The sequence below is a fragment of the Macaca nemestrina genome, chromosome 13 (genome assembly GCF_043159975.1).
Source record: "Macaca nemestrina isolate mMacNem1 chromosome 13, mMacNem.hap1, whole genome shotgun sequence".
Classification (NCBI taxonomy): Eukaryota; Metazoa; Chordata; class Mammalia; order Primates; family Cercopithecidae; genus Macaca; species Macaca nemestrina.
Genome location: NC_092137.1, coordinates 120693894 through 120706166, shown reverse-complemented (window position 1 = coordinate 120706166; position 12273 = coordinate 120693894). Strand labels below are relative to the sequence as shown.

At 48.0% G+C, this 12273-nt stretch overlaps 1 protein-coding gene across 3 annotated transcripts in view; it reads left to right on the top strand.

Annotated features, from left to right (window-relative positions):
• Positions 1-12273, top strand: part of LOC105490064 (von Willebrand factor A domain containing 3B) — a 248703-nt gene that overhangs the window by 28921 nt on the left and 207509 nt on the right. For all 3 annotated transcript variants that reach the window (XR_011612122.1, XM_071077305.1, XM_071077304.1), the window contains exons 4-6: positions 2584-2834; positions 4372-4531; positions 11273-11442. Coding sequence is in view for 2 of the 3 variants with exons in the window: in XM_071077305.1 (XP_070933406.1) it covers positions 2584-2834; positions 4372-4531; positions 11273-11442 (581 nt within the window). In the remaining variant the exon portion in view is untranslated. The remainder of the gene's footprint in view (positions 1-2583; positions 2835-4371; positions 4532-11272; positions 11443-12273) is intronic.

Genomic DNA, 12273 nt, shown 5'->3' with positions numbered 1-12273 from the left:
CCTGAATTCAGTGTCATTTCAGCCATTTCAATCCGGTTAAGAACCACTGCTGAAGAGCTAGTACAATTGCTTGGAGATAAGAGGACACTCTAGACTGAGAGTTTCCCGAATTCTTGCACTGGTTCTTTCTCACCTGTGAAGGCTGATGTGTCTTCATCCTTTTAAGTTGCCATCCTTTGGATGGGCCTTTTTGTTTTTATGTTGTTTATTTCCCTTGAGGGTTTGACTATGGTGTGAGTTGGGTATAGTTGATTGGCTTTGTTTCTGGATGTTTTCAGAGGGCCAAGGCTCAGTTCAGCATTCCTGGGCTGCGTGCTGTCACCCTGGGGCCTAGGACTGGGCTGTGGCTTTGTCCTCTGGCCCCTTGAGGTCGAGCACTGGCTGTGCTGGGGCAGCCAATGTGCTACCAGGCAGCTGGCAGAAGCCTTCCATCAGGGGCCGCTGGCAATGCTCTGGTGGGGCAGCAGGGGGCCGCGGGTGAAAATACCCTGAAGGGGTGTTGGGGCTGCCCAGGAAACAGCAGAGAGCCTGGAGGGAAACTGTAAGAGGGACAGGCAGGTCATTCAGCCCTTGGAGAAACCTCCATGATGGGAATGGTAGGTTGCCTTCAGCTTGAAGATGTACCCACTACTTACTTTTTCCAAAGCTTAAATTACTTTTTTTTTTTTTTTTTTTTTGAGATGGAGTTTTGCTCTGTCGCCCAGGCTGGAGGGCAGTGGTGCCATCTCAGCTTACTCTGTCTTCCAGGTTCAAGCGATTCTCCAGCCTCGGCCTCCCAAGTAGCTACAGGTGTGCACCACCGTATCCAGCTAATTTTTGTATTTGTAGTAGAGATGGGGTTTCACCATTTTGGCCAGGCTGGTCTCGAACTCCTGACCTCAGGTGATTTGCCCACCTTGGCCTCCCAGAGTCCTGGGATTACAGGCATGAGCCACCATGCCCGGTCCAGCTTAAATTACTTTTTAAACTAAGCCTGGTCCTAAGCAATACTGTGTGTGGAATCTTGAGTTTGATGTGCTAAGTGTATTTTTTATCTGAACCACATTAAAATCAATGCCAAACTCTTAAAAACATCTCTCCCTTTACCTTCAAAACCCACCCCCACATTCCCTGTGCTGTGCCCGCCCTGGCTTCTGTGTTGTAGCAGTAGCTGTGGATGCTGGTGAAGGAGTTGGTAATTCTGTCTTAAGGGGCCAGGAGAAGCCTCCAAGAAGTGATGCTGGAGCTTGAGGAATGAGCTTGAGAGACACATGGGACAGGGAAGGAAGGAGCCTGAGCCAAGGCACAAAAATGTGGAAGGAGGTGATGTGGTCTGAAAGCACATTTTCCAAGATAAAGTACTGTTTCTTCTTTTAAAATGTGCTCCGAGTAAGAATCCCTAAGCCTCGCTGGGAAGGTGACCACTTCTACCTTTAAACACGGGGCTTGCAACTTAGCTCACACCTGGCCAATCAGATGGTCAAGAGCGCTCACTAAAATGCTAATTAGACAAAAACAGGAGGTAAAGACGTAGCCAATCATCCGTTGCCTGAGAGCACAGCGGGAGGGACAATGATCGGGATATAAACCCAGGCATTCCAGCCGGCAGCGGCTCACCTCTTTGGGTCCCCTCCCTTCATATAGGAGGTCTGTTTTCACTCTATTAAATCTTGCAACTGCAAAAATAAAATAAAATAAATAAAATAAAATAAAATAAAAGTGCTTTGTCACAGAATAGGGTACATTTTTTTCTTGTTCCTTTTCTATGTCTTCTATTGCCTCTCTACCTCCTGAAAGGCCTTGCACAGTGTGTCTGATCTATGTGAAGGATGGTTTATTTGCACATACAAGAAACTTCCTGCAAGTCCGTGTCACCATTTGGGGGCAGCCCAAGGGCTGTTGGTAGCAGCAGTGAGTGATCAGGTGGTCCAGGTGCAGGGCAGCTTCTCCCGAGAGAGGAGGGCGTGAGGACAAAGGTCATGAGCAGAAGGATGTGTAGCTGGGATGGCATCCCTTAGAGGAAGCCAGGAAGGTGTGCTGGCATGTTTAGTAGCATTTTCGAGATGTTATATTTAGGAAAACATTTTAGTGAGATATTACTTTCCATCTGCCTTTGTTGGTCTTCTACCTAATTTCTTTCTTCCTTTCTTTTTTTTTTTTTTTTGAGACGGAGTCTTGCTGTCTCCCAGGCTGGAGTGCAGTGGTGCAATCTTGGCTCACTGCAAGCCCCGCCTCCCGGGTTCACGCCCTTCTCCTGCCTCAGTCTTCTACCTAATTTCTTAAGAGGGTCCTGGGCTTTTTCTGATAAAGGTAATCAGGATTTAAAAGCTAATACTCTAATCTGTAACTGTAAAGATAAAACATAATCTGGTAAGATTTCTTTTAAGGACTGCTGTATTTTGAATAGATCACATCATCTTTTCTTCTGTGGAGAATCCAAGGGTTTTTCAGTTGAAAGGCTGGAACATTTTCTCCTGGATTCTGTAGTGTTTGGAGGATCATTGACAACATTGTTATCAGTGCACAGTTCTCAGTGGCAGCACTGTGGTTCAAATGACTTATTTTCATGTTGTTTTATTGTTTTTGTCTTTTATTTTCATTAAGCTGACAGCTAAGTCAGAACTGATTTATCAGTTTGTGGAACATTTAACACAAGCTGTGGAGAGCTACAAACAGCGAATGGACTGGCTCACCAGCAAAAGCCGGCAGATTTTTGGTGTCATCCTGGAACAGTGCATCACCATAGTGCTGGATTTTGGCTGCATTCGGGAGCGGGAGCTTGATCTGTGCCGAGAGGCTCTAACAATGGTTCTCCAGGAGCAGGTGGCTCACATAACCAAGTTCAATATCATACGGTGAGTTCCCATAGGAAGGGAGTATTTTAGTGAAACTTCATAGGAATTTGTACGTGTTTGGAATTAAGTAGCACAGCTGACACAGTTCTCTCTCTGGTGAGGGAAGAGGCATTATCTTACACTTTCCTGGAAGATGTAATTTCAGCAGCAATCCCACAGTGAATAAATCTTAGGAACTTTTATCTTCTTTGCACAGGGTGTCTTAGCTTTCACCTTAAAAGAGATTTAGAAACAGGCATTTCTTCCGTGCATGGGAAGGTTAAAATATAAGAATATGAGTTATGGCAAATGTATATTTAAGGTCATAAATCTCTTCATTCATTTTAGCTTTTAACTGGGGTCATGAATTCGAAGGTCACTAATTTCACTGATTTTCCAGACTGAAGTTGCAACTCAAGTTGACCTCCCCTATAAGTTGACCCCTTTCACCAGAACAACAGGTGGCTGGCTGTACGGAATTTCCCATATTTCAGAGTTTTCATAACCAATTATTTATGGATTCTTGGATTCAAGAGAATTTGGACCTCAGCACTAACTTCTCATCTGGAAAAGTGATTGCACCTCCCTGACAAAAAACATCTGGATAAGGGTTGGGAAAGGATGTACCTGATTCAGTTTTTCTGGTTTTAATCAAATACTTTCAGCTAAATAGAGGACATCTCTGGGGACAATGCCTAATTATGTTCTGTCTAGATTCCTGTTTCTGTCACAGGTATATTACTGAAGGAATCAAGTACTTAAGTCTGCAAAGCTTTTGCTTTCTTGGAAACCTCTGTACAACGTAGATGCCACTCAGCCAGATCCTCTACCCAGGAAGCACACAGCAGACACGAGTGTGAGCCAGCCCTGCTTCTGGTGGCGGGCCATGGGGGCAATCAGGCCAGTTTATTTGCAGTTATCAATTGCAAATAAATTGAGATGATTCAAATGGCTCTTCTTTTTTTTGGAGTTGGGGGTTCTACCAGTCATGTACAAGCCCAAACGAAATGGTTTTACCAAATTTTCTCAGGATTTAAAAGCTAATACTCCGCTGAACTCAAAACAATACCAGTATTAATACAAAAGAAGGCAACCGATGGGAATCTTTCAGGACAATGAAAACAATGTCATGAAGGAATTAGAAATAAAATTTTAGAGTAATAGAATTGCTGGTGATTTGCAAATCTTAATACTGTGAATTATTATAAATTTGCTATTAAGAGAAGCCAGTTATATATACACTTGCCTGTTTATAAAAAATAACTTCTCTTAATGTTTTAAAAGACTTATTGTTAATTGTTACCTTTCTGTTTCTCATGTAAACATTGTTTTTCCTAGTCAGCACGGCTTATAGAAGATAGTGGTGGTTTGGGAACCTGTCTTAAACGGCCTGCTGGTTTTGTTGGTAACATCAGAGGGCTGGGAGCTCTGATTTCTTTCTTTTTCGGCTCTAGAGATGGATGTTGGAGGCTTGCTGCTCACGGCTGTGAGACGGAGGGTTGGCATCCCCAGTAGCATCGATCACTGCCCCGTGACTACTCCATGTGATCCCTTTCAGGGTTTCTCAAGAGCCTGTGAAGTGGCAGGAAAATGCTACTCCTGTGACCAAACAGTCTATAGCTGCTGCCATCAGCTGGGTTGAGACACTGACTGTTGAACTGACTGCGAGCGAGGTTGGCTGCCTGGATGCTCTGCTGGAAGCCGGGAAAGACAAGACTGTAAGTACGTGTCCATGGCTGGCCACAGGCCATGGAGGTGGTTTCCAGCTTAACTCTTCACATTCAGTGACTTTATACAGCCCTTCAACTGATCTTAGGCCCCTCCCAGCAGGATCTGACAGAGATCCCATCAGGCACTGATGGTGATGGCATAGCTGGAGCAACCCAAATGAGGCCCCTGAATACCCGTCCCCTGAACCTGGCTAGGCTCCCTCTGTGGGTGACTGGGGATGCAGGGTAGACCCTTGTTTAGCCAGTGTTGGGAGAGCCAAGTGCGACTTACACCCACCGAGCATCGAGAAAAGACAGGAGTGAGGCCATAGTTGTGCATCTCTGCCATATTAACTTCACTCTTGCTCTCCTGCCAATTAGATCGGTCAGTCTGTCTCTTACGGGGAGGAGAGAGAGATTGGAAGATTCCTCATAGAACCCTGAGGATGAGGAAATAGGGTTTTCCCAGCATCCACATTCTGAATCTTTTCTAGTTCGTCTTCTTCACAGATGGATCTGTCATCGGTCGTATACTTCCTAAGGTGAAGTGCATACAAGCTGATGACTCCATCCATTTTTGGATGTCAATGTATTGACATGAATTTTGATAGGGACCTTTTGGAAATAAAGCTTTACCTGGAAGAAGTGATTAGATGGTGGTGTGTTACGTCTCTTTGAGCCACAGGGTCTGTGTTTCTGGGAATGACTCTAGTGATGGGAGGGTTGGGGCAGTGGCAAGCCAGTGGAGACACAGTCTGGGCAGGTGGGGTCCTTTGGCCAGCCTTGACTCCCTGTGGGAAGGTCTGCTTGCCTTTGGACACAGTTACTTATCAGTTACGTGTTTCCTCCACTGGGGAAGCCTGGGGTTTCTGAAGGTTTCAAGCTTTACCCAGCTGCATCAAGAAATCCATTGTTGGAGAAAGAAGCCACATGTTGGCATCTTGAAAGATAGCCCCCAGCGGTCACTGGCCTGTGTTTACCAATACCGAGGGTGATGGTTTGTAATTGGAAACACATTGTTTTTCCTTCCAAGGCCAAAGGAACAAATGTTTTCCATCAAGGAAGAACCAGATACAAGCTACTTTGTTCCTTGGTCCTTTGAGTTTGTTTTAACATCTGTAAAATTTCAAGTGTCTGGACACCTTAATAAGCATTCAAAAAAATGGAACATTTCCCAGGCTCAGGGTGTGTGTGCATGAGCCTGTGCACATGGCTGTCCTCTTTGTCTATGAACCTGGCTGACTGTGGCCCCCTGATCTAACTGCAGGATCCCCCAGTGACCCTGCCTTTCTGGTTCGTGCCTCTCCTTTCTCTGGGGTTCATTCCTATCCCAGGAAGTAAGGAACAATTCAGTGAGTTCCAGGGAAGTCCTATGGAAGAAAAGGAACTAAGAAAGAAGCTCCCAGGCACTGATCATCAAATGCAGCCTGAAAGCTTTTGAGAAGAGACCGTGGAGCAGCACAGGCAAGGCCTGCACAGACCGCTGTGCCCCTCTGCCCACAGCCTCGATCTGGGGGTAGTCTCAAGGAAAATTCTAGTAAATGCAACTGCCTTGCATATAAAAATGCCGTGTCCTATGTTTTATGAGGAGTTAAAAACCACATGTGTGTGTGGCGAGGGCTGGGGGGAGTGGGTTCCCATAAGTCCTGCTTCTCTGCTCCATGCCTGTCGTGCCCGTCCCAGTGAGTTCCGAATTCATCCAGATGGCTGCTGTTTGCTCTGAAGAGAAAAGATGGAAGGCTTAAGGAATTTTTTGAACAGCAAATATAAACCCCAGACTGTTCCTACTGATGACAGCCTGCCGCAGGCCAGCGCCTCCCTGCATGAGCGGGTGCTGAGAGGAGCCAGGAAAGTGGGCGTTGTCTTGTGCCCACAAATTAACATGCAAGTCTGGTTTCCGTACCAAGTCCACATGAAGAGTAGGGCTGAACCACGTGCTTGGTCATGGAGAAGGAAGATGCCCAGAGAGGCTCCTGGCCCCCTCCAGGCACAGGCTTTGTAACCACCGCGGGCCAGGAAGACTGAAACAGGAAGCAATGAGAGAAGGGAGCCTTGAGGTCTAAGTAGAGCATGTGCAGAGTGGGAGGTCTGTTGAAATACTGGCTCTACTCATAGCACTCGAAGAGCACTATTGATAGATGAATTACTGTTGCGTCCCATGAAAAGGAACCTGGCTCATGGGGAGGGCAGCAGGTGGGGTCCTGGGGACTTGTTTGGTGGTTGAGGGGGTTGACATCCTCAGAGACCGGGTGTGTGGACTGGCACAGCGATTCTGCTCTTCAGTAGCCCTGGTCCAGGACATGCATCTTTGGAAGTTAGTAGCTTCCCAAGCCTTACGAGAAAGGGCGGTGTACAGGATGAAAGGGAAGGCTGTTTACCCAGAGCCCTCGTTCTAAGCTGCCTAAGAAGACTGAGGGGCTTTGCTTCCTGCCGGGACAAGGCCATCTACCCGGAAGATACCTGCATTTCTGATTCTGTTCTCAGCCTCTCTTCCGTCCACCTGCTGGCGCACATCTGTTTAGTTTTTGGTTTCTTTTAATCATATTTCCTGGGAGACCAAGTGAGTGGATTAAAGACAGACCCGCATGATTTCATAAAGAACCTTCACTGCTGGACTGAAAGCCAGAGTCCTGGCCACGTTAATCCATGACCCTGGCAGCTCATTTATTTCCTTGAAGTGGTTCAGGCAGGCATCAGATCTTTTCGTTTTTGTGTCTCTGGTGCCTAACGAGGGCTCTATAAATGCTTGTTGAACAGTGAAGTGTCGGAAAAGAAATAACTTTGATATTCTTCAGTTTGAGGGGAAGATGTGGGTCTCGTTTCCAAGCTATGGCTTAGATTTGAGTTTTGTGAATTGAAGGGAGACGATCTGTGTGGGACTGAACAGGTGAATTTACTGAGACTTGCAGGACCCTGGTGAGGATGGCAGGTGGGGACAGGGACCCTGAAACCTGGGAGGCCAGAAAGTCGGTGGTGGTCAAGGGTCTTAGGAGGGATCTGAGAGGTGAGCTAGATCTATACCATGGTGACAGTGACCACCATGGAGGGAATCAGAAGATCAAATGGGCTGAGACAGCAGAGGGCTCCCACAGGTACAGGGGGATTTGGAGGTCAGATCCAAGGTCTGGAGTTGGCCGGAAATGTTGCAGTGTTCAAAGGTGTGCACAGAATGAGACAGAATTTTGCTGGATCTTTCGCTGCTGTTCTGGTTGACTTTCTTTTTGCTCTTTGAAGAGTGAAGATTTTTGTACCTGGAAGCCTCGGGAATGAGAGCACAGACTCTGGCCCGGGGAGCAGAGGGCAGTCCGAGTAGAAGCACACACTCCTAGTCTGTTTGTTTCTTCCCCCAAAAGCTGCAGCGAGGAAGATGTCAAGGACTCTTTGGCGGGGCAGAACGCATGTTACTGTGTGAAGCTGCAGAATGAATGGCCCAGATAGAATAAGGAATTTCAAGTGAAAACATAAAGGCTCCTCCCTACGTGATGTAGCATGAAGTGGCAAGAGCTTTTGACTCCCTCTAAAGTAGCGGAATGGAACTCATGTTATCAAATTCGGTGCAAATCAGCATCTAGGGAAATGTGGTCGGTGAGGAAGCTACTCCTGGACTGAAGGCTGCTACTGAGCCTCAGGATTGGCCTTTGCCTTCAAGGAGCTCAAATACACGGGTTAAGGGAGCAGATTCCCATGAGGATAACTCCCTTAAGCCACACGACCTCCTGGTCCCAACTTTTGGTCAGTGATGTTGGTATCCGGGGTAGGAGCCTGAACCCTTGGATGGTGAGGTAACTACAGAAGTGAAAAAAGTACCTGTCCGGGGCCACCTTCTATTGCTTGCTCTTATTTTCAGAATTCTGGGGCTCACATTCATCTCTTTTTTTTTTTTTTTTTTTTTTGAGACGGAGTCTCGCTCTGTCGCCCAGGCTGGAGTGCAGTGGCCGGATCTCAGCTCACTGCAAGCTCTGCCTCCCGGGTTCACACCATTCTCCTGCCTCAGCCTCCCGAGTAGCTGGGACTACAGGCGCCAGCCACCTCACCCGGCTAGTTTTTTGCATTTTTTAGTAGAGACGGGGTTTCACCGTGTTAGCCAGGATGGTCTCAATCTCCTGACCTCGTGATCTGCCCGTCTCGGCCTCCCAAAGTGCTGGGATTACAGGCTTGAGCCACCGCGCCCGGCCCACATTCATCTCTAACAGGTGACCAGCCTTGCCACGAACAGCACAGCGTAGCTGTGGACAGCAAGGGCAGGGCTTGTGGGGCCAGGCAGCCTAGGCCTACCAGCTCCAAGGCCAACTCAGTTTTCCTTTCCAAGCCTCAGTTTCTTCATCTGTAAACTGGGCATGGTAATAATTCATGCTCCACAGGACTGTCATACTGAGTGAAGTAATCCATTTTAGTTTATCATCCCGAATAGCCAACAGTTTGAAAGCCATGTTGTTTTAAGAGGCATTTTGCCAGTTTGCTGGCAGACAGGAATAGGTAGCATATTTATCCTTCTTTCTGTTTTTCTAAGTGTCATCGCGTGAGCAGAAAGGAGAGGCAGAAAGACTGTGTGCAGGAGAGTGAGGGGGACACGTGGTCTCAATGTAAAGCATGTCCCAGGAAATCTCTAGTACAGAGTTGACTGAAAATGTATACGATTAAGAAGCCTAGTAGTGAACTTAATGAATAGTGAATAACATCATAACCTTAGTAAAGGAGAAGAAATCCTGACTCACTGTTGGCTACAGCAATTTTCAGTTTGATGAAATCTCAAGGGAACAACATTTCTGCACAAGAACTTCAGGTTTTCGGATTATTGCCAGAGCAAAGCAGCTGAGTTTACATGACGTGTCTTGGATGTGTGTGGCGTCAGGAGCGGCTGACGGGCCACCTCGAGATGTGTGTCCTCACCTCCCTCTTCATCTGACCAACCCTGGAAAATACTCTGCGTCTGCTCCTCTGTCTCAGGCCATGTGTCATTTAGACCCTTGCAACAGGATGAACGTGTCCCCATGCTAAACCTGGGCACTGACGCAACTGGAAAGCTCGGACAAATAATAGGCCTGCTAAGGGGAAGCCATTTAAATGCATCTGCCACAAGGTCATGCATCGGACCAGGAAAAGAGTGAAACCGAACGCGTCTGCTGGAAGAGCAGTGTTGGATGGTTATAACGAATCCGGAGAAGTTGGTTTCCTCCTCCTTTCAGGGTTTTTCTCGCTTCCAGTTTGCTGACTTGAGGAAATTTACAATATTCCTCAGTCTTTTACTGCTCCATTGGTACTTTTTAGAATCAGGGAGCTGATGTTGAAAGGCCTGGGAGGGTCCGGGGCTTTCTGTGCCTCGTTGGTGGAGGGATGGTCCTCAGGTGGCCTGATCTCAGCTCGCACTCTGTCCTTCTCCTAAGTCCCAGTCTGGGCCCCACCCACTGCCTCCCACCCTCATCTCTTCCACCTCCTTGGCACAGTCTGCTCCATCTGCCGCAGGCAGAGCACCCCGACCAACTAGAAATCAACCATGAAGCCACCCACCACCCCCACCTCCCCGGCTAGGTGCGTTTAAGGCCTGGGATAGATGTTGCGGTGAGGCCATTTGTTGACTATCTTCAGCTCATCGGGATTTGGGATTAGAGCAAGGAGAGGGTCATGAATCCTAAAGGGAGGGTGACGTCTATTTATCCCCTAACACAATACATTTGCTGGGGTTTCTTCCCCGGTTATGTGTGGAAACAGTCCATCGAGACATTTTTAGGGCAGGTTGAGAGGATACGGATTCCTGGCTCTCCTTGGGTTTTTTACTTTCTGAGATGTATAGAAATGCACATATAGTTGGAAGTCATCCTGTTTCAATTCCACCATGAATAATAAACTGCATTATCTCCCTTTTTACAAGGGAAGACACTGAAGTTAGGTCAGTTGCCTGAGGTGACAGAGCTCCTGGGTGGCAGGGGTGGGGAGCACTGCAGAAGCACCGTCCTGGGAGGAGCGAGGGTGGCGGGGCTGCCACAGGGCGGGAGGAGCGGCTGCCCTGAGATAGAGAGTTCTCTCTCTCAGTTCAGCAGGTGGCACTTCTCTGGGATTGTCTGCTTATTGGGGGAGGTGTGCATCTTCCAGAATCACTGGTTTCAGGTGTGTGTGTGTGTATGTGTGGGTGTGTGTCCGGACACAGGGGTTGCTTATTCTCCCGTTCTTCTCATGGCCTGGTTTGGTGGTAAGAGGCAGGGCACTGCAGGCGGACCTGGCATCTGACCAGCTGTGCACAGTCAGGACAGCCGCACCCTAGCCCCAGGCGTGTGAGTCCCTGCTGAGGTGAGCCCAGAGGTGGAGCCAGCTGGGGATGTGCCCTCCTTTCCACATTCTGCCTCAGACAGAGGACGCATGAGTTTGCATCGTAGGATTCTGGCGCTGCCATGGGAGGTGGCAGATAAGCTTCCTGCCTGCAGGGGCTGTGCCAGTCCTTCCTTCATTGCTTGACTTGAAAATAACCACTGCGATACATTTGTGGCCCAGAGGAAGTTCTCCAAATCTGCCAACCATATTATTCTCATGCCATACCCAAGACAATAGCCACTGTTGAGAGACTTTCTTGGCACCAAGCCTTGAATATCTCGCTTCCTGACTGGCCCTGGTGTCCTCAGAAAACCCTGGGCAGGGCTGCTTTCTTTCTGCCCATTTTTTTTAAGAGGTCATTTTGTAGAAAGGGTATTACTGACGAGTCTAGTACCAAGCTAGGGCATGTCAGGGAGATAAACCATTGGCACCACTGTTTTGCAGATTGAATCCATTTACTACTTTGTGGTGGGGGATGTTCCTGAAGAATCCAAGGAGCTTCTACTCCAGAGGGCCTTGGAGATCCCGTATCCAGTCTACACAGTGTCCTTCAATGCCAGAAGAGAAGACACTATAGCTTTCCTAAAGGATCTGAGTGCCAAGACCCACAGCAGGTAGGCAGAAAATGTGCTCTTGAGTGACAGCAAGCGGGTTGCCTGCTCACACAGGATCAACAGTGGGTCTTGCATTCTTCATGGCTTTAACCAATCTGTTGCTGTGTTCTCCTCTTTCCAGTGTAGTATCTAGTCTCTCTGCATCTTTTCTTCTCCATCCTGTATTAATCATGCCTTTCTATTTTCTGCAGTTATGATCCTTTGACCTCTTGGTGCCTTGCTGGTCCAGGAGACCCCGTCCCTTGTAGGGCTAGCCAGTTCCTAGAGATAGCAAATTACTCACTAGGGTGCACTTTCATATGCAAACCAGCCAGAGCCCACACTGCCAGTCCAGGCTGTCTCACTTAGAACCACTGTTCTCTACCCTAATCACTCCAGGCCCATGCACCAGAAAACTTGGGACAGCCCTTACACCCCAGAGACCACAGAAATTATTCAAATAGCCAATCCTAAGCCTGCTTACCCTTCCTCTCCTGTTCCTTCCCTTGGAAGCCACACTAAAGGTCCTCATCTACCTTTCCCCTCACTCCCTCTGCCTTCCGGCTGACCCGGTGCTTCCCTGTGTGGCCTGCATGGCACGCTGTGCCCCTCTCTCCTCCTGGGAACTGGGCTAGTCAGCTTGGGCTGCCATAAAAAGTTGCCACAGGCTGGGTGGCTTAAACATGTATTTATTTCTTACAGTTCTAGAGGCTGGGAAGTACTAGGTGAAGATGAATTCGGTTTCTGGTGAGGGCTCTCTCCCAGCCTTGTAGGCAGCTGCCTTCTCACTCTGTCCTCACATGGTGGAGAGAGAGAGAGAGAGAGAGAGAGAGCGAGCGAGCACTCACTGGT